Source organism: Sesamum indicum, linkage group LG5 (genome assembly GCF_026168435.1).
Source record: "Sesamum indicum cultivar Baizhima isolate 11 linkage group LG5, ASM2616843v1, whole genome shotgun sequence".
Taxonomy (NCBI): Eukaryota; Viridiplantae; Streptophyta; class Magnoliopsida; order Lamiales; family Pedaliaceae; genus Sesamum; species Sesamum indicum.
The window spans coordinates 20,295,271-20,316,201 of record NC_142661.1 but is presented as its reverse complement, the minus strand read 5'-3'; the positions used below and the strand labels follow the sequence as shown (position 1 = coordinate 20,316,201).

The window sequence follows — 20,931 nt, the reverse complement described above, 5'->3', positions numbered from 1 at the left end:
AAAAATGCAATTTTGCCACCTGCAAAGTCATATGAACTAACCCACAGGCTCATGCAGAAACATCAAGAAAATAACATTCTACAAAAAAATCCATGACATTTCAAACATTTCCACAAAATTAATCAAATCTTTAAAATTGAAGCTGGATGAACACATTGAAGGTAAAATCCAGTAGTGAACAATTGTTGTTCTTGTGGAAAGAGTGAAAACGTCAAAAATCATGTTGCATTTATTTGCAGCTAGAAGCATCACTGAGATGTTTCTATTTTGGTTCACAATACTTTTTCTACCGTGTGAGAAGCATAGATCAGTTGTACAAGCATTTAAAAAGAAAAATAGCTCATGTAGAGCCGAAAGCCATAAAATGCTTTACAAAAGCTACCCAAAATCCTCTGTAAGATAAGTGTTGTTCGGGGTTCCTAATAATGTCCGAGTAAATGTAGTGTTAAGCCTAGAAATAGTAATAAGGGTCTTCTACTTTCCCTTTCCCCTAGCATTTGAAGAAACATCTTGCAGCACAAGGATGGTAAAGATATAGCCAAAAAATAAACAATGGTCCCTATTACTCTTCTTTTGCTTTGCACAATAGTGAAGAATGTGTATAATATATTTTATCAGAAAAGCAAGAAAACCTCCAAAATGCCTAGATTTGTGTTGTGTCCTTTGATCTGTTGGCCTTGGCAAGTGTTATACCTGATAGTGGGAGATTCTAATCCTGATTGAGTTTGACTAGACTTAAACCAATTATATCATATTTGCTATGTGATTAGTTTGATTCAACCAAACTTGATTTTGGTAAGAATTTTCCATGAGATAAGACGAAATAAGTTCTGGGACTTGTTTAAACTAGAAGGAAAGAATGGATGAAAATGTTAGCTAAATCTGAGGCAATTGTTCACTCGTTTCTACCACAAACTATGAAAGCATGTCCTGCAGCCATGTGAACTGGATATTTGAAGAAAACCAATATATATATATATCAGTAAACAGAAATGCCCGTTACAACATGCGAAAGATCACAAACATAATAATTAGTACTAATCCTCCTCCAGAAGCAATGCATATATACCCTTTGTGTGTGAAAAGATAAAGTGAGAAGAAAAGGGAGAAAATAAAGAACTCCAAGTTGGTGTTGAGCCCCTATATTGGCAGTAGCCTCCGCAAAAGCTTTGGGCTTTAAATTCAGCACCGAGTATATGGCTTAGATCATTCAGCAGCACAACATAATATCGAAGCTTGTTCCGTTTTCAATTGCACTGTACTGAATTTGCTGTTCAAGTTAAAATGCCTGTTTTCACATTTCTCTTCTCCACTATACTCTGCCTGTTCCTGTTTCTCACCAGCACAAGTATGGTTTCCTTTTGATGCTAAACTGTTTGCTTGCGATTCACTCGGGTTTCTAGATCGAAATATTGATTTCTTTTATATGTTGTGCAGATGGCATTGGGCATCAACTCATCCTAGTAAACAACTGCAAGGAGAACATATGGCCTGGAATCCTAGGCAGTGCTGGCCAGCAAACGCCAAAAGATGGTGGCTTTCTCCTAAGCAGTGGCCAAGAAGTAGTCATTGATGTGCCTGAGAAGTGGTCAGGCAGAATATGGGGAAGGCAATACTGCAACTTTGACTCAAATGGGAAGGGCTCGTGTGTCACTGGAGACTGTTCCGGCCAACTGCATTGCCAGGGATTGGGTGGCGCGCCGCCAGCAACTGTGGTGGAAATGACATTGGGTTCATCAACTTCCCCTCTGCACTTTTATGATGTGAGTTTAGTTGACGGCTTCAACTTGCCCGTTTCCATGAAGCCCGTTGGAGGAGGTATCGGGTGTGGCGTGGCGTCATGTGAGGTCGATTTGAACATATGCTGCCCTTCAGCTCTGGAGGTCAGGGTCGGAGGAAGGGTGGTGGGATGCAAGAGCGCTTGTTTGGCAATGCAATCAGCTAAATATTGCTGCACGGGAGAGTACTCAAATCCCAAAACTTGCAAGCCAACACTTTTTGCTCATCTTTTCAAGGCAATTTGTCCAAAAGCATATAGTTACGCCTTTGATGACTCTTCCAGCCTCAACAAGTGCAGAGCTTCACGATACCTCATCACTTTCTGCCCTCCAAAATGAAGATATTATCACGTTGAACGATCAATTCATCGTTTTTTCAAAGTATTGTATCAGCATAACGTGCAGTATAGCGTCACTCTGTTGTACTAGAATTAAAAACCATCTCCTGTAATAGATTTGAAGAGTAGCTCATTGTCTACATTCATGTATGACTTAGAAAGCAACTCCAAGAATGCATGTTCTTCCTTTTCATTATCTACACCGAACATTAAGCCTTCCCATACTCATGGTAGCGGACATTAGAGGAGCGAAAAAATTCTAACCCAAATCGAATTTGACTGAACTTAAATCAATTATATGGCAAGAGATTTTTATTTCTCAAGACTTGAATCTAAATCAAGAAAATGACTCACCAAGTTCCAATATCCAGGAAAGAAATGGAAAGAACCTCTAGGAGAAGGAGAACTAGTATCGTCAGCATGAGGCAATTGGCATGGGCCGGTGGCTCTAATAAACCGGCCTTTCTTTGGGCTATATATAAACATTTACAGTAAAGGCCGATCATTAAATTTTCTTCGTAGTTCAACTTTCTTCAAAAACCAGCCCACTGATTGACTTAAATTTGATACTCCGGGACTGGGAATGCATCGACAACTCATCAAAGTGGCCCACCTTCATCCAATAAAATTGAGCTACAGCATGTCCAAATCTTATCCACAACATCCAAACGCCATCCCACTACCACAAAATCTCAGTCAATCTGTGTCATCTCATATCCAAGAAACCGAACAAAGAATCAGAGTAAAGAATCTCTGCAATGGCATCCATTGCATACGGTCAGGCTGTGTTTTCTCCAAACTCAATCAAGCGCCCCATTCCATCTCTCAGCTCTAATACCATTAATTCGTTCCTGGGTTCAAAACTTCCTTCACAGTGTACAATCCGGAAAACCAAAGACACAAGGCCCCTGACGGTGGTCGCCGCCGTCGGTGATGTTTCAGCCGAGGGAACAACCTATCTGATAGCGGGAGCCGCCGCGGTGGCCTTGCTGGGAACTGCTTTCCCTGTCCTCTTCTCTCGCAAGGACCTGTAAGAAATTCTGTCCTATGTTATTCCTCATGTACGTGTGTATAGGGAATATTTTTGGCAAACCAAATCAACCAGCAAGTTTTCCACATTTGTCATTGATTATTTTTTTAAAATTCTGCACTAATCACACGATAAGAGATTTTTTATATTAATTTTTGTTTATTTACACTTTTTACGGTTCAAAAAATAAAAAAATAATTAATATTCCCTGAAATAATATAGAAATGGTGGTGGGTGTGACTGTGTAGGTGCCCTGAATGCGACGGAGCAGGATTCGTGAGGAAATCAGGGTCTACACTGAGGGCAAATGCGGCAAGGAAAGATGAGGTTCAGATTGTATGTGCCCGTTGCAATGGTCTGGGCAAGCTCAACCAAATTGATAAATAAAATTATGTACGTGGGGGAAATTTTTGTCGGGATTTGGTTGGATCGAATCAATTCAATTACAAAATAAATGTATTATTTTTTATAAATTGTACATCAATCACACTTGTTATGTAATTGGTTCAATTTGATCGATCCAAATCCAGATAAAAAAGTTTCATCTATGTTACCATGTATGGTTGAATAACTTATCGTGATTTATATATATACATGTAAAGTTTTAAATTATTAAACATTGCCGCAATGTGACAGTATTTATATCACACTACCAAACTTAAGAGTACACAAATATTAAAAAACCTGATGATTTCATCTACGAGGTTTTATTAGTTAACATATAACATTGTTTCTTAACTAAGTTTATTGTAACAAATCTTAACCACCAAGTTTAAATTGTCGATATAATGAAAATTGTATAAAATATTGTTAAAATAAAAAATTTAATCAATCCACGTACCTAGTACACTTGAAGTGATCGTGTACCTATTTCTTTATGATCCTTTGAGCTTTCGTTTTCATGGAGATACAAAAAACACAATCATCTTTAATTTGCAAGCAACAAAATGAAAATAATATTACTATTTATTCATTGCTTGTCAGGAAATCACTTGAAATTTAAAATAATTCCAACTATATATATATATATGTATTTTATTTTATTAAATAATTTCTTGTGTGTTAGGAAAAGAATGACAACTCCGTAGCCACCAACTTGAGCTTCTCAACTATTCCTCCCTGATGTATATATGTGCAATTAAACCATGAATTTGATATTCAAGTATTATGATATATATATATATATATTAATTAATCTGCATGGCTGTTAGCTACCTACATTAATTAATTAATTTTGATAATATACATTCTTTAACATCAAGTGTATATATATATATATATATATATATTCTTAATTTAACAAACCAATTCACTCATCATGAGTGTTAAAATGAAAGGATTCAAACTAATCAAAAAATTGTGACCACCTCTGGCAAATGTAATATATTAGCTGTATGATTAATATATACTTTAGGAAAAGTGACCAATCATTTTGTATTGATTTAAATGGCCAAAATATATTTGGATAAGAATTTTCCACATATATAGCATCAAGAATAAGGAAAGGTTTCAGGGGGACAGTGAAGGTGGGGTGGACATAACCAGAGAACTAGATTGTCTTTGACACCACTCTAATGTTGTTTTCCAACTACGTACAGTTGGTCCAAGCAAATGCAATTCTTTTTTGAAAACAACTATCCATTTTCCACCTCTTTAAACTATTCAATTCTCATCACCTAATCAGCCAAACACGCCCTATATAACGGCACTACTGTCTGTGTTCTCAAAGTACCACCACAGAAGAAAGAAGAGGCGCTGATCCTCTGAAAACCTTGCAATATTTCACAATATTCAGACCATCACTCAAACATGGCGGGTTTATTCACTCACCAGTTACTATTTTCTGTAGGAATATTAATGTGTGTGGCATTGTGCCTTCTTCCTCACCATGCAGAAGCAGCCACCAGACATTATGAGTTCAACGTATGTACACTTTTAGTACTTTATTACATCTATATAAAGTATAACATTAATTAATATATATGTTATGTATGTTTCAACCTCTTGCAGATCAAGATGCAAAACGTTACACGATTATGCCACACGAAAAGTATCGTCACTGTAAACGGAAAATTTCCTGGACCTCGAGTTATAGCAAGGGAGGGCGATCGTCTGCTTGTTAGAGTTACAAACCATGTTCCCAATAATATCACAATCCATTGGTATAAAACTCCATACTCTAATTAGCTCATTGATCATATCTATTGTTTTCTGTTGATTCTAATTACAAGTTAATTGAGAAAGATTGATGAATTGATCATAATAAAACTAACATCATGACAGGCATGGCATTAGACAACTTCGCAGTGGATGGGCGGACGGACCTGCATACATTACCCAATGCCCCATTCAAACTGGGCAGAGCTATGTGTACAATTTTACTGTAGTCGGCCAACGGGGAACTTTCTTCTGGCATGCACATATTTCGTGGCTTAGGTCCACTCTTTACGGCCCTCTGATCATCCTTCCTAAGAAAAATGTGCCTTATCCTTTCCAGAAACCCTATGAGGAAATCCCCATAGTATTTGGTAAGTTTTCACTAGTGAATTCTTTGTGAATCTTTGAAATTAAAACCTTTTACGAATTCTTAAGTAATCAAATGTCAAGTGATAATTACTTACACCTATAAATGAACGGAACAAACGAACGGGATCGATATTAGTTTAGACATGTGCTGATTCTCAAGGGTATGTAAATGTTTATGATATCACAAAATTAATGACCAAATTGATGCACTGCAGGAGAATGGTTCAATGCTGATACTGAAGCCATAATCAGCCAAGCTTTACAAACAGGTGGAGGCCCAAATGTCTCTGATGCCTATACCATCAATGGACTTCCAGGGCCCTTGTATAATTGCTCTGCAAAAGGTGCACAACTCATAACCAGAAATTTCATTTTTCCCCAGGAAGAATGTCAATGTCAATATCAAAATAGAGATTGGAGAAAATTAATAACGTTCTCTCTTGACAGATACATTCAAGCTCAGGGTTAAGCCTGGAAAGACATATCTCCTCCGTATGGTCAATGCTGCACTCAATGACGAGCTTTTCTTCAGTATCGCAAACCACAGCCTTACCATCGTGGATGCTGATGCAATTTACGTCAAGCCCTTTGAAACTAACACAATTCTGATCACCCCTGGACAGACCACAAATGTTCTTCTCAAGACAAAACCTAACTTCCCAGGTGCCACTTTCCTCATGACTGCTAGACCATATGTTACAGGCCAAGGCACTTTCGACAACTCCACTGTTGCTGGAATTTTAGAATACGAATCCCCATTTCTTCATTCTGTCACCCCGCTGAAAAAGCTCCCACTCTACAAACCAATTCTCCCACCTCTAAACGACACTTCTTTCGCCACAAATTTCGCGAAAAAGCTACGGAGCTTAGCCACTCCTCAGTTCCCTGCTAACGTCCCACAAGAAGTAGACAAACATTTCTTCTTCACCGTAGGATTGGGGACAAGCCCCTGTGATCAAAACAAGACCTGTCAGGGGCCCAACGGCACCAAATTTGCAGCATCTGTTAGTAATATATCGTTCGTGCAGCCTACGACAGCTCTTCTCCAGGCCCATTTTACGGGCCAATCAAGCGGCGTTTACAGCCCGGATTTCCCTATCAACCCGCTCCACTGGTTTAACTACACTGGAAATCCTCCAAACAACACAATGGTGGGTAATGGGACAAAACTCATGGTTTTGCCTTTTAACACTAGTGTGGAGTTGGTCATGCAGGATACAAGCATTCTTGGGGCTGAAAGCCATCCTCTCCATCTCCACGGATTTAATTTCTTCGTCGTGGGACAAGGGTTTGGCAACTATGACCCAAATGAAGACCCGAAAAACTTCAACCTTGTCGACCCGATTGAGAGGAACACTGTCGGCGTACCTGCTGGTGGATGGGTTGCCATCCGTTTCTTGGCTGATAATCCAGGTAGGTGAAACTATACATGTCATCTTCAACCCCAATTCCCAGGATTTGAATGTTTGAAATTTTGTTGTAATATTTTGATGATAAAACTGTATGTATATATGTTTGAATGGAATGCGGTATAGGTGTATGGTTCATGCATTGTCACCTGGAAGTTCACACGAGCTGGGGTTTGAAGATGGCGTGGCTTGTCTTGGATGGAAAGCTTCCTAATCAAAAGCTACTTCCTCCACCAGCTGATCTCCCCAAATGCTGATCACATTCATCGTCAATTTTTCTTGTTGAAAATGATCCGGATTTGTTTTCTTTTTCTTTTTTTTCCTTTTCCTTCCTGTTTTGACTGGTCTCCCCAGTTTTGCAGTGTTAATGTTCATTGTTTCTTCTGTTACGGTAGCTTTTGTCCAAACACGTTAATCTAATCGTTACTGGCCAACCTCTGTTGTAATGTCGAATGAGTTTCTATAAATAATCTTACTATATTTTTTAAAAATAATGCAATTTATCTTATCACCTGATTCCGTATAATTCACGCACTTTTTTCTTATTTTTTCTAATTTTTAATTATAAAATTATATTTACAGTAATTAAAAATAATTGAATCTAATTTGAATTTAAAATCCAAATTTAATTAGTAGATCAATACTCTAAATTTCAATTATTTCAAATAAACAGTATAGATTTAAATTAATATATATATATATTATGTGTACAATTTCTTTGTGATAAAACTAATAATATAACTTTTATATGTTGATATAATAAAAGTTATAATAAAAAATTCAATCCGAATTTTGATGTCGTAATTTCCATCCGTTTCTAGTTGGCAAAGACAACTATAGAGCTTCCAGAGAATACCTAATCACGTGCATCCACACGGGTCTCCGGTACAAATACATGTACTATATCCATTTCTCAATCTTATCCTACTTCCGAAGAAATTTTATACTACGTTTGGCGGTTTGTACAATGACTGCAGCATATGCTCTTCCATATATTCTATAATATTAATACTTCAAAAGGATTAATTATGTTAATATCAAATTGAATTATATAGACACTCTATTCTTTATAAATATATTCTTAATTTTATAATTATATTTATATAGTTCTATCAAGGGCAAAATTTTATATTAACAGCCTCTAGTGTAAATATCATTGATACCCTCAAGAAATGCATTTCTAATTTTACAAAAGAGCGGAGCTATTTATACGATTAAACTTATAAATTATGTACACCAACACAGTTTGCTCTAAAAAAATAAAAAAAATAAAAAAAAATTCTAACTTAAATAAAATTTAAAATAATTATATAATAAGTATAATATATTTATTGTGTAATTCATGTATAATTTTAAAAAATAATTAATTATAGAATAAATATAACATATTTACTCTATAAATTTTTTTTGATTGAATAGAGACTTGTTTGTGTAAGAATTTTTACTAAATATAAAATTAGAAAGGCTAAAAACAAGAAAAGGACGAGTTTAGAAAAAGATAAAAAAGCGAAAAACAAGGCAAGGACCACCATGATAATTGCACGTATTTGGGTCCTCGTGAACTACGAATGGGTATTTCCAGTCGGGCCATAATATGGTTCCTTCACACTCCCACACTCTGCTGTCAGAATCAAAGGGTTTTTTATTGATTCATCTACCGAATCCAACTGCTCGAAGCTTTATTCTCTCCTCTCTCTCTTCTTTTGGAGGGAGAACAAGAAAACCCGGCAACCATCTTTCGCTGCAGATCACAATGGAGGAAAGTATGAGCAGCCCGGCTGAAGTAAATAGGTGTGTTTTTTGCTTGATTCTTCATATTTTTTATTTTATTTTATTGGGTAATTCGATCTCTGTTTCTTGATTCGAAGTTTTTTATTTATTTTCTTCATCGTGGATTTTGTAGTAGTTTCTTCTTTCTTGATTTATGGTTAGCTATGTACTGAGGTAGTGAGTAGTTGCATGGAGAAAAGATTACAAAGTAAGATCTCTTAATTCTTGGATGGGAAAAAGGAAGATGGGATTTTCTTGAAGAAGGTTGTGTAATGACTTGATGATGTGTTTTCTAAGTAGAGGGATTGGATGGTTTGATTATCCTCCATTCGACTTGTGCCTTTATTTTGTCAATGATGATGAAACGGATTTAGGGTAAAATGAAGGATACCCATTCAGTGTATGCCATTTGCCTGTAACTATCTAATTATTACATGCTGTTGTCTGATTATTGCTTAGATCAAGATTTGAGATAGTTCAGAAAATATGGAACCGAAACTGAAGACGCTTCAAGTTCAAGCCCAAAGAGATGATGTTTTCGGTCTTTTTGTGTAATTTAAGACATACATATTTGGTATTGTTGGCTAAGCCTCTACTTTTACTGTTATTACAAATGCATATTTGGGACTCTGGAGAGTGTAATCCAGATGGTAGTCAGTAACGGCTATCGCCCTCTCTCGTTTTTCTTGGTATAAATGTTTAGCCTGCTTTAACAACAATAGTGTTCTTGATCACCAGCATTGCTTACTTGAACAAGAAAAGAAAATTGCAAGCTGAACTGCAAGAAATGCCTCTGCCGAAGCATGTTTGTTGGGGCCATAGCCTGGAATCTGATTCTTTGCTGGCTTCCAGCACAGAACCGAAGAAGGTACAAAGCAACAATGTTGTGAGAGGAGGTGAATCTGATACGGAATCTGCAAGAGACAGCAATAGCTTTCACTGCAATGAGGACTCCATCATGTCTATTGATTATGAATCTAAAACCGAAACTGAATGTCCAGAAACATCTGCTGCATCATATGAGCGTACTTCTTCATCTGTTAGTTGGGCCGACAGCACTTCTGAAATCAGTCTCTACTCTTCAAAAAGCACGTCATTGACAAAGTCATGTTGCAGTGAACCAGAGTCGTTATCGGTAACTAAACAACTCGATCGTCCTGACTCTGAGTATGAATTGGATCCGTCTTTGAACTATGATTGCTCAGAATACAGAAATGAGGGCATTGAGCATTGTACAGAGAAGGAACTTGAGAATCTCTTATACTCGAATGGGGTGGCTCCTGGTAATTACGTTCTTTCTTCTGGAAGGTGGTCTGTTAATCAAGGTGACTTAATTTTTTCCTCTAAGAATTTTCTTCCGTTCCCTTTTGGTCTAAAAATTGTAGTTAAGGTTTTTGCCTCTGTTTTTATGGTTGCAGATACTCAACAGGAAGGCAAGAAACTAACAATTGACAAGGAGTTTGAGCAGTACTTTGCTATGCTTATGTTGTAGCCAACTATAATTGCTACAGTTGACCCTGCAGGGAAAATTCTTATGTGAACCAATTTCGGCTCGATCCAAACCACTTTTCTTGAGTTGCACGTCAATCACACACTGTAAGTATATTACAGTTACCATATAGTTGGTTCAGATCTGGCCAAAATCTGGTGCAATTTAGAAGTTAATGCAGATACTTAATATAGATTCACTATATGCTCTCTCTCTCTCTCTCTTCATTATGTATGATAGAATGTACATATTGGATTATGGAATGGATTGTCGAAATTAAGTTGGTTTTTTTTTTCCCTTTAATTAGTAATCAACTTACACTTACCATTGTTCATGTTCATCCATCAAAACAAGAAGAAGATGAAACAAAGTTAGACATGATCACTAGTTACAAGCATTATCAATTTTGAATAATCCAAACACAGTATTAGCAAAGTCCATCCCTATGAACTAAGCCTGTAATCCTTACTACTTTCAGAACTCAAACAACAAAGCTGAAAGAAAAAACTTGAAGAGGTACATTGAAAAGGCAAACCTATATCAACCTAACATATGTTAACCACTACGCACCCTAAACTGCTCATGCATGCTAACGGATCCTAAGCCCAAGCTTCTCTACGTTGAGCTAGCAGCGCCGCCGAGGAAGGTTTCAATCTCAGGCGACAGAAAATACGCAATCTTCTGCGGCTCCCGTTTCGTCCGCCGCTCATTCTTCTTCCTGGGCGGCGGAGGGCAGACCAGCGCAGCCGGTATTTGACATTCCTGGTTCTTGGGGGTTGTACACCCTTGATCAGCTTCCATTTTCACAAACTCGCACTTCCAAGAATAACAACTATCCCTCTGTGTATCTGCAATATTCTCCTGCCTCTCTTTCTTGTTTGAAGAAATGCACAAGTTCATGTAGATAGGATCGTTTATATAGAACTCCGTGCCCGCAATTGATTAAGAATTCTGAATTCAGTTACAGAGTAGTGGACTACGTGGGAGGGTTGACGGCTTCTCAATCCATTTTTTCTATTTATTAACAATTAAAAATAAGAATTGACCATGACCAAGGATCTTTTATTACATCCTCGTGTTTATAGCACAACTAAATTATAAAATATTAATAATATAATTATTGCATTTTCAAAATTATATATTTTAATTAAATAAAGAAAAAATATTTAAAAAATAGAGGTTGTGAGTAGCTATTCAGAGAAAAAAAATGAAAGAAGAAAAAACATTAGAGTTAAAAATTGGAAATTGAGAAAAAAAAAAAAAAAACTGCTGAAATGATTTTAAAATAGAGAGACTTTTTTGTTTATTTCTAAAGTATAGGGTGTTTTTCAGCTGACTTTTAAAAATACAGGGGGTAATATGTAATTCGGCCGTGAAATAATTGGTCAACAATGGCAGCTTTGAAGTCAATAAAAACACCTGTTTGGGCTTTGCTCTTTAACCGTAATAAAGAAACAATGAGGACCCATACTCTAAGCTCGTATGAAGACCATACCCTATAATGGGCTTGAAGAGTAAGAGCTCCTCAAAGATGTCAACTCCACCCAACCCAACTAAGAACCCTCCTTCAAGACAAACTCTTTCTCCAAATTAAGCTTCATTCAATCACAAATAATTGATGACAATTTGTAATTAACCTTTTCATGTAATTTGTTATTTTTTTTAAATTATATCTTAATTATTTGACAAGTTTAATACACTTGCTCCAAATCTGATCTAATCTAATCTGATCCGATTCAGGCTCCAATTGTTCTATTGAAGATGATTAATTTGCATCTTTAATCAATGATTTATTTTGCTGGACTTGAATTAAAAGTAAACCCGCATTATGTTTCTTTTGTTAAATTTGAATCCCAAACTGTTGGGATATTTAAGGTTGTCAGCCTTATCATTTTAAATTTGGTCAGTGAAAATAGAACAACGATAAGAAACGGAAAATGTATAAATCAAGTATTGTATGTGATGAACATAAATTATCAAGTTGTACGAAGGTGGGTATTTAATTTAGCGTTGCACTCATTTATAACATCATAATAAAATAGTAAACATGTTTCATAAGATGGTTGAATTAAAGTAATCGCACACCCCAATATTACTACACAAACGATCTCTATTCCATATGATTTTTATAAATAATTTATATAAATAAAGCATATATGATAAGGTGTAAACATAAGTTTATGATAAAGGTAATAGATATATTTTGATGTTTTGGTTTTGGAATTGTGAAAGCAATGGGGTCATAATCATATATGGTTCCAAGTGAACAACCAAACTTCAAATTCTACCACGTTTTGATATATGTGGGCATAGATGCATTATTGGTCATCAACTTCCAGACTTGCTTTTTCCACTCTATCAATGCTAATTATTACACTACCTACTCCCAATCTCCTTTACTCACTCAAACTTCAACTTCTCATTTCTATCCACTGCTATTATGATTTCAAATTATTTAAATCATGATACATTACTATAATATAAATTTATTTATTTTTTATTGTATTATGATCTGTATTATTTGATATTTTTATATTTTATATAACTGAATATTACACATTGTTTCTTGCGATCAAAGAGTATGTAATTATACTTTTTCGAACAATATGAATAAATATTTATGACGGATCAAAGAGTATGTAATTATTATTTTTTATTTTATCTCGAGCTTAAAATAGCCCGAATAATCATCATGCTCCTTATGGTAAATAATATATAATTAGATCATTAAATATAAATTTATTGACCATAATATTTTTTTATCACAAACAAAACTATTATTTATATTAGATATTAAGCCTCAATGTTTTGTTACAGTTGGTCAATTTCTTGAAGCACCCGAATGGTCATCAAATCCGTCAAATCAACAATTTCAATACATGAATCATTTACTTATTAATCTTTTACATCCTTAAAATTTATATCCCATATGATAAAACTAAAAGTGTGAGACATATTTAAAAGTGTTAAAAATGTCTCAACACTTTTAGCATTGTATTTTATTTAAAATAAATATTTATATATATTAATGATTAATCGGTAGTCAAATTCGAAATCCAACCAAACGCCAAATTGAATTTTTTGTTCAATATCAATATAAATAGAAAACTCAATTGTGATATTATCGGACCAGTAAATGGAACTATAGACTCGACAATATTTAGCATCTCCGTTGGTGTAGCTTTCAGACATCCACCAAGCCCACTATTAGACAAACCCTCCAATAATTACAAATTAGTACCAATTACGTGAGCATATATTAAAAAACAAAAAAAGCATCCAACCGATCAGGAAGTCCAAATAATTGACAAGTTAGAAGATTTTAAATCGAACAAGTCAGAAATAATCGTGTTGGCTACGTAGACGATATTTCTTCCAATTCTAAAATATCATCACCAATGGTACAAAAATAAAAATTAAATAAGTTGGGTCTTAATCTAATAAAGTAATAAGGATACAATTATTGTTGTCCGTGACTTAAAAATATGTATGGAGTTGTGTCACGAGTTAGTCCTTTTCACTTTGACAACTTGTGCAGCATATTTAATTATATAAGGTCACATATCGAAAGAGTTTGTGTACGACTATGCTTTTGCTTTCACACACAACTACTCTATTAAGGAAACATACAAGAATTATGAACAGAAAATTTTGTATCAAATCGAATTTTGTCGTATCAAAATTAATTATATGATAGATATAACATATTTATTGTGTAATTAATATTTAATTATATAACAAATATAATATCTTGTTATGAGATTGATTTGGTTCGACCAAACCTAATTTAAGTAAAAAAAATTCCCTTATGGACTTATTCACAAAATAATAAATCTAATACACTTTAAGAGTTAAAATTACAAAGAAATGAAAAAAAGTGAAAAGGATATATATGTTAGTTAATGAGACTTTACTCAAAATAATGATCTGATGTAGCGTACGACATGATTAGTGCTTCATTGCACGAAGAAGTATTGTTTGTTTTGACATCTCGTCAGGAAGTTAAGGCCTTAGAGCTTATAAGTCACTCAAACTCCTCGTTTGCAATCGATATAAGATGTTTGCCTCCTCTTGACCCGCAATGTAATTTATTTATTTATTTTTAGTTGACATGCAATTCAGAATTTGTTGGTTTAATTTGATTGAGTGCATTGAAAAGTATTTGTTGGCAAGTAAAATATGGAGTGAGTTGGTGTGCACAAGTAGAGGAAGTGAGCAAAGAAATATACCAACTGCAATAATTAAAAAAAATTGATATTTTTATGGCATTGGTTCTTGCCACAACTAATAGACGGATGGACAAGATTTTTTCCTAAATACTAAACAACTGGAAGATTTTGTAATATTCATCAACTATGGTAGACTGAGTGTAAATATTCTTGTAAGAGTACAAATCGAAAGACCTATTCCTTATAATTTGTGATGGTGACTTAAACTGAAACTATAGACGTCCAAGTTTATATATGATATATACCATAAAAGGTCGGAAAATTGATGGGGTTGTGGATCACAAGCTATTAATTAATGCAATTAGGAACAAGTTCCAGGCTCTTGGAATCAGTTTGGCACTTTGTTCACATATAGATTTTAGGTACATTATTGGTACCAAATGCTGATATTTGTCCCATCCATTAAATATCTATATCTTACATCCCACAAGTTGTTCAAATTTAAGGGACACAATAATAATAATAATGATGATAATACCACCACCCTATGTCTAGAAGTCTCCAGATTTTAATTAATAAATGAATCTCTATATCCCTAACCCACCATAATTTATTGTTGGGAATTAGAACAATATCCAGGAAGACAGTTCAATGGATCGGATTCTTTATTTTTTTTTTTTTTCAAATATTTAATTGTGAGAATATAGAATTTCAATCTTCGTTACTAACTTTTGATATTCTTATTCAGATTTATTTCGATTATATTCAATTAATATAATGAAGTACATAAATATTTATTTTGTAACTAATTCATAATCACTTCCTTAAAACTTACACTAGTTACAAAAAAGAAAAAGAAAATACCTCCTTTTCTGATGCATCGATCCACATTGCTTAAGAACTGATAAGATGAGTACCATATAAACTTGGGTCAAAGAACTCAAGTGCGTTCATTATATGTTTTTTTTCTTTTTTTTTTTTTGGACGAGTTGTTTATGTTTGAATTTCAAGACTCATTTTGTAGGTTTGGAGACAACTCCCGTGTTGTTCAACACGCTCAATCATGATTATTGCAATAGTAGTTTTTTATTTTCTTATGTGTATATTGAACGAAACGAAAATAAATTTTCTTCAACTGAACGAAAGGAAAATGGCTTAAAGTCAAAACTACCCTACAAACACATCCGCACATTTCAAACCCGTGACATCTTATTGCTTTTTCTTTATTGATATATATAAATAAGATACTATAATTGTTTTTAATTCAAAAAAAAGAAAAGAAAAAACAAGGGTAATATCTACAATTCTATCAGAAATAATAATGACCTTAATCCCTATAATATACCTGTAAATGGAAAACAAATACAGATCGGAATGAGCATATAGCCTCATTAAATAATTTGACAAGAATTCAAATTTATGAAAAAAAAAAAAGAAAATCTAAAAAAGTAGGATTCGACCTTGTCAGTATATTACAATAATTGATGATAGATATTATGATTTATGAGATTGCAGAAATATAAGTAGCAGGTTGTTTGGATGTCGTGTAAGGATGAGCAACCACAGCACACGAGGACAATTTGGAGAATTGAATCCAACACTTTTTATGTGCAGAAAATAGGGTGATATTTTTGCTAACAAAGAAAAGGTGAGGGACAAAGTGGAGAATTCCCGGTAAAGAAGTCCAGAAAGTACAACGGTCATATGTGACATTAATTTTAATTAAACTCCCCTCTAGATTACGCTTCCCATCAACCCTCCCCGTTCTCCGTCTATATAAACTGGGCTTATGCCTACATTACTCTTCCCCCCTCTCCTTTCATTTCAATCCCTCTGCATACAAAGCAAAAAAGAACTGTTTGCCTCTGAAATTCTGCTCTCTGTTTCTATTTCCTATTTCCTCTTCCCCATTCAGGTAATTTCCTCTCCATCCATTTTCACCTTTTTAACTGACGATGATTCATCAAGAATACAATGTTGTCGGAAGTTCTTGAAGCTAATGGGTTCAAACTATTACACGACATTTCTAATGTTTAATAAAAAGAATTAAGATTATTAGTTTCCAAGTCTAATGTGAAGATGGGTTGCTGTTGTTGTAATTAATCCTTGGAGTTTTTACATTAATTTTCTTGATATTTGTCACTGATTTCCAGGTTTTTAGTTGAGGGTCTAATTTGTCTTCCGTGGTCTATGTCGTCTGTTTTCTTTCCTTTTGCTGGAACTTACTTCATTCTTGCACGCAATGCTTACGTATTTTGGTTTTCTACTCAAATTTTTGTAGACAAATATGGAGTACGAGGACCACAGATTCAGACAGGTTCAAAGGCCAAAATATGATTGCCTTCTGTTTGGTGAGTCATCTACTTTCCAAACGGGTTTATTTAGAATTCGAGTTTGAGACAGACGTAATAACCCAGTTATCTTCTGTTGTTGTTTTTAGATCTTGATGATACCCTTTACCCCCTGAGTTCTGGTCTAGCAACATCAGTCCTTAAGAACATTCAAGGTAAGCTTGTCTGTCTCTTTGTTTTTGACAAGTACTTTTGATGTCCCTCCGGTCTCTGCTATATTGTAGTCATACATGATGTTGTCTTTTTCAGATTACATGGTCGAAAAGTTGGGTATAGAACAGAGCAAGATCCCTGCCCTGTGTGATCTGCTGTACAAAAACTATGGCACCACAATGGCGGGTCTCAGGGTAGGCCTTTTCTGTTTTCCTTCTGATTGTTGATTAAACTTGATTTTATGTAAAAGACTATGGATCATGATGATCATGATGTGTTCTATGTGCAGGCGATTGGCTATGATTTTGACTATGATGAGTATCACAGGTATGTTGAGGGGCATTGCCTTGCTTTTCAATTTTAGAGAATTTCATTACATGGTTAAGGTTACTAAAACCTCGATCGAATATTTTTGGATCCTTGCAGTTTTGTCCATGGGAGACTGCCTTACGAAAATCTAAAACCGGACCCTGTTTTGAGGAGCCTTTTATTAAGCTTGCCCATCCGTAAAGTTGTACGTATTGTTTTCATTTCATTTCATTTCCCAGTCCGGGAATGTCCATGTTCATGTAATGAGACTAATTGTTTGTGTTTATTGCATATCAGATCTTCACTAATGCCGATAAGGTCCATGCCGTCAAGGTTCTCCGTCGGCTCGGTCTGGAAGACTGTTTTGAAGGGATCATTTGTTTTGAGACTCTTAATCCCACTCACAAGAGCACTGCCTCTGATGACGAGGATGATGTCGAGTTTCTGGGGTTGAAACAATCTTCGTGTGCGTCAAATCCTGAAATTTTCGACATCATCGGACATTTTGCTCAGTCTAATGCAGAATCATCAGGATTGCCAAAGACCCCAATTGTTTGCAAGCCATCAGAATCCGCCATCGAAAGGGCTCTTAAAATTGCTAACATTAATCCACATAGAACAGTATGTGTCCCACTTCTTTGCAGTTAGACTTGATCATTGTAACCTCACAATAATCTTGATTCAGACATGATTTATAATTACAATTGCTGTCTTTGCAGCTATTCTTTGAGGACAGTGTCCGAAATATTCAGTCAGGAAAACACGTAGGACTTGATACTGTGCTGGTAAGTTGTTGAAAAACCATTGCCGACTGCCTGTTTGAAGACATAATCGTGGGAACTTATGTCGTAAAATGACGTTTGGAGATAATTGATGGAACTACTTGAATTTTGCAGGTTGGTAAATCTCAGAGAGTGAAAGGAGCAGATTATGCATTAGAAAGTATTCATAATCTGCGGGAAGCAATAGCAGAGCTTTGGGAAGCTGATAAACTCCCTGAACCTAACTATTCAGGAGTTCCAGTGGAGACTTCTGTGACAGCTTAACTTGGTTTTTCTGCAATATTCTTAGCAAGGACGAACAACAATGAATGTTACATGTGACTTCTCAGACCATGTAAATGCTGCTTTCTTCCTATGATCAATTAATATAAAAGAAATTCTCGCAATGATGTTTCTCCACTCAATTTCTACTCATAATCAACAAATTCGGAAATTGAAATGGTACATAAATCATTTTGGACTTGATAAGATATTAATAGTTTGAACTCATGTATATCCAATTTGATCAGACGTAGAATTCAATAAAATAGTTTTGAAGAAAAGGTAAATAATGGACGAAAGATATTAAGGTAAAGATGCAATTTAAAATGAGCAAAAAATTTTATGTGAATTTTTTTTTAGTAAATTACTCCATGCATTTTAAGAAATAAATCAAAGTAACCCTTTATCTAAACTATCGAATGGGGAAAATTTTGCTTTATTTTTCAAAACACAAAGGGATAATTTATTAATTTTTTTCACAAATGGAGTTTTTGCTTATTTTCCATATCATAGGAATAAATTGTATTTAATCCAAAAAAAAAAAATTATGTACGATTATAGAATTCTCACTTTAAAAAATAAATGTCACATGTAGAGTTCCCCCCCCCCCCCCCTTTTTGTAGTGTAAATTATATTGACCTAAATATTTGATACAATTATAAATATCTTTTATTTGAAAATTTATTGATAAATCCTAATATATGACATATTTATGCAATCATTGGACGGTAAGGTGAAAATATTAACTTTCTTCTTGCTTAAAGTTTACACGTTTTTTTTTTAAATAGAAATATAAAAAATATGATGTTGGACGAATGTTATTACTAAAAAAATATATATATATATAATTGTTTATGTTGGTCGACGGATGTTATTATCAAAAAAATATAACAATTTTAAAAAATATGTAAAATTATGATCCAAAAAAATATTATGGACAATTCAATATAAAATATGAATAGAATTTTAATAAAAAATAACGAAATGGACTAATTATTGGATGAACGTTATTATCAAGCGGGTATAAGTAATTTTACAAATAATATTGAAATATTCATAATTGTATATTTATTTATTTATTGCTTTCATCTTTTTGGGTAATGAGAGACAAGTCAGACAAGAGAAATAGTGAATGATTATTAGATAAATCAACAACATATTTGGGAGTGAGAGAGATGAAATTGACCAGCAAATAAAATAGTAGGATTAAAACTAAAGTCAAAACTACTGGACAAGATTATTATTGATGCATCATGTCATAATAATAGTGACTTTATTATATATATATATATATATATATGTTGTGATTGGACAGTGAATTTGACCCCCTTAGTCTCTTCCAAAATCATTGTGATTCAAACTTTCAATATTACCTTAATGTGACCTTTTTGATGTTGCAATAAATTTTTAATGTGGAATGCCCATATTGTCCTGGTGGCATTATGTGGTTAGTACTACTAATAACTAATATTTTCAATGTCATAATCAAGAATGATGTGTTACATGGAAATCACCATTTGTGGTTCTTAACTTTGTTCTAGAACCTCCTCACTTCTATCAAATTATCAAAAAACACGAATAAAAAAAATACTTAGGTTTGACTTTTATCAAAATACTTATTTTGATATTGTATGAAAATCAAATTCTAAAATTCGACTACTGATTTTGACGATGGTTGATCAATTTTTTTATTTTTTTCCAATTTAACAATTTTTATAAAATCAATGGAATTATGAAAATTGAATTAATAGACAAATCCAGTCAATTGTATAATAGTAGCATAGGTTTTAACTATTATGATTATTAGATAAACTCCCTTGCTTAAATTAAAGATTTAAGTAATACAATGGTCAAAACTATTTAATTCCGATTGACTTATTACCAATCTATTTGCAGGTTAAATAAATTTTTTTCTAATCAAAATTTTTAAACGTCAAAAACACTAAAAATAATTTTTTAGAATAAAAAAAATTATATATAATTATATAAACTTTTAGGAGAGGATTGTGTAATTATTGCTGAAATTTATTCATATTCTTATGCTATGGTGAATAGAAGTGGCTTATTTTCAAGGTGAATGGTTTGTTCCACCGCTGTCTGCAAATAATTATTTCATTTTGTTAAAATGTTAATGGAGGATGAGATGTCACTGCCATGAAATCATGTCTCACCACAATGTCTTCCCACTCATTTCAACTTGTAATAATCATTAAAGATTAAGTACATCAACATAATTTAATCAAATTGAGGCTTTAATGCCTGAAAAAGACAGCATTTGGTAATAATATTATGTTGAAGCACCCACTTACCAATAATTTGTGAGTGTAATCATTTTATTATTTCATTTACTGCTGCTGCTATCACCTCCACTCAACTTTATTACATAAATTACCTATGTAACTGGTCAGGTCTCAACCTTTTTCATTACATGTCTCATCATTTTTATATATTCTTTTAAGGGTTATATGCAATTTAACTCATGTGATATTGTAAATGAGCAATTCACTTTTTCCAGAAAAAAACAAATAGCATGTTAAACGACTTTTCATTTATAAATTTAAATTGT

General features: G+C 34.0%; 5 protein-coding genes across 5 annotated transcripts; all 5 read left to right on the top strand.

Annotated features, from left to right (window-relative positions):
- Window positions 1–1,080: 1,080 nt before the first annotated feature.
- On the top strand, window positions 1,081–2,340 carry LOC105161597 (thaumatin-like protein). The gene is made up of 2 exons (XM_011079334.3): window positions 1,081–1,348; window positions 1,438–2,340. Exons 1-2 carry the CDS (start codon window positions 1,285–1,287, stop codon window positions 2,115–2,117), a joined length of 744 nt encoding a protein of 247 aa, XP_011077636.1. The 5' UTR covers window positions 1,081–1,284; the 3' UTR covers window positions 2,118–2,340.
- Window positions 2,341–2,789: 449 nt separating this feature from the next.
- LOC105161598 (uncharacterized) lies at window positions 2,790–3,735 on the top strand. The gene is made up of 2 exons (XM_011079335.3): window positions 2,790–3,146; window positions 3,395–3,735. Exons 1-2 carry the CDS (start codon window positions 2,875–2,877, stop codon window positions 3,531–3,533), a joined length of 411 nt encoding a protein of 136 aa, XP_011077637.1. The 5' UTR covers window positions 2,790–2,874; the 3' UTR covers window positions 3,534–3,735.
- A 1,052-nt stretch (window positions 3,736–4,787) lies between these two features.
- LOC105161599 (laccase-17) lies at window positions 4,788–7,607 on the top strand. The gene is made up of 6 exons (XM_011079337.3): window positions 4,788–5,069; window positions 5,157–5,308; window positions 5,430–5,674; window positions 5,888–6,016; window positions 6,120–7,085; window positions 7,208–7,607. Exons 1-6 carry the CDS (start codon window positions 4,956–4,958, stop codon window positions 7,336–7,338), a joined length of 1,737 nt encoding a protein of 578 aa, XP_011077639.1. The 5' UTR covers window positions 4,788–4,955; the 3' UTR covers window positions 7,339–7,607.
- A 1,032-nt stretch (window positions 7,608–8,639) lies between these two features.
- On the top strand, window positions 8,640–10,643 carry LOC105161600 (protein FAR-RED-ELONGATED HYPOCOTYL 1-LIKE). Its single transcript, XM_011079338.3, has 3 exons — window positions 8,640–8,872; window positions 9,590–10,176; window positions 10,270–10,643. The coding sequence occupies exons 1-3, from the start codon at window positions 8,676–8,678 to the stop codon at window positions 10,341–10,343; spliced, it is 858 nt and encodes a 285-aa protein (XP_011077640.1). The 5' UTR covers window positions 8,640–8,675; the 3' UTR covers window positions 10,344–10,643.
- A 5,621-nt stretch (window positions 10,644–16,264) lies between these two features.
- On the top strand, window positions 16,265–18,490 carry LOC105161601 (suppressor of disruption of TFIIS). The gene is made up of 9 exons (XM_011079339.2): window positions 16,265–16,424; window positions 16,791–16,860; window positions 16,950–17,015; window positions 17,110–17,207; window positions 17,303–17,340; window positions 17,440–17,527; window positions 17,620–17,943; window positions 18,042–18,107; window positions 18,219–18,490. Exons 1-9 carry the CDS (start codon window positions 16,299–16,301, stop codon window positions 18,366–18,368), a joined length of 1,026 nt encoding a protein of 341 aa, XP_011077641.2. The 5' UTR covers window positions 16,265–16,298; the 3' UTR covers window positions 18,369–18,490.
- Window positions 18,491–20,931: the final 2,441 nt, after the last annotated feature.

Coding starts and splice junctions, on each gene's coding strand:
- LOC105161597 (XM_011079334.3), top strand. CDS start 1,285: ATGCCTGTTTTCACATTTCTCTTCTCCACTATACTCTGCCTGTTCCTG. Junction 1,349..1,437: donor CCTGTTTCTCACCAGCACAA/GTATGGTTTCCT, acceptor TATGTTGTGCAG/ATGGCATTGGGCATCAACTC.
- LOC105161598 (XM_011079335.3), top strand. CDS start 2,875: ATGGCATCCATTGCATACGGTCAGGCTGTGTTTTCTCCAAACTCAATC. Junction 3,147..3,394: donor CTCTTCTCTCGCAAGGACCT/GTAAGAAATTCT, acceptor GTGACTGTGTAG/GTGCCCTGAATGCGACGGAG.
- LOC105161599 (XM_011079337.3), top strand. CDS start 4,956: ATGGCGGGTTTATTCACTCACCAGTTACTATTTTCTGTAGGAATATTA. Junction 5,070..5,156: donor CCAGACATTATGAGTTCAAC/GTATGTACACTT, acceptor AACCTCTTGCAG/ATCAAGATGCAAAACGTTAC. Junction 6,017..6,119: donor GTATAATTGCTCTGCAAAAG/GTGCACAACTCA, acceptor CTCTCTTGACAG/ATACATTCAAGCTCAGGGTT.
- LOC105161600 (XM_011079338.3), top strand. CDS start 8,676: ATGGTTCCTTCACACTCCCACACTCTGCTGTCAGAATCAAAGGGTTTT. Junction 8,873..9,589: donor AGCCCGGCTGAAGTAAATAG/GTGTGTTTTTTG, acceptor CTTGATCACCAG/CATTGCTTACTTGAACAAGA. Junction 10,177..10,269: donor AAGGTGGTCTGTTAATCAAG/GTGACTTAATTT, acceptor TTATGGTTGCAG/ATACTCAACAGGAAGGCAAG.
- LOC105161601 (XM_011079339.2), top strand. CDS start 16,299: ATGCCTACATTACTCTTCCCCCCTCTCCTTTCATTTCAATCCCTCTGC. Junction 16,425..16,790: donor ATTTCCTCTTCCCCATTCAG/GTAATTTCCTCT, acceptor AAATTTTTGTAG/ACAAATATGGAGTACGAGGA. Junction 17,208..17,302: donor CCACAATGGCGGGTCTCAGG/GTAGGCCTTTTC, acceptor TTCTATGTGCAG/GCGATTGGCTATGATTTTGA.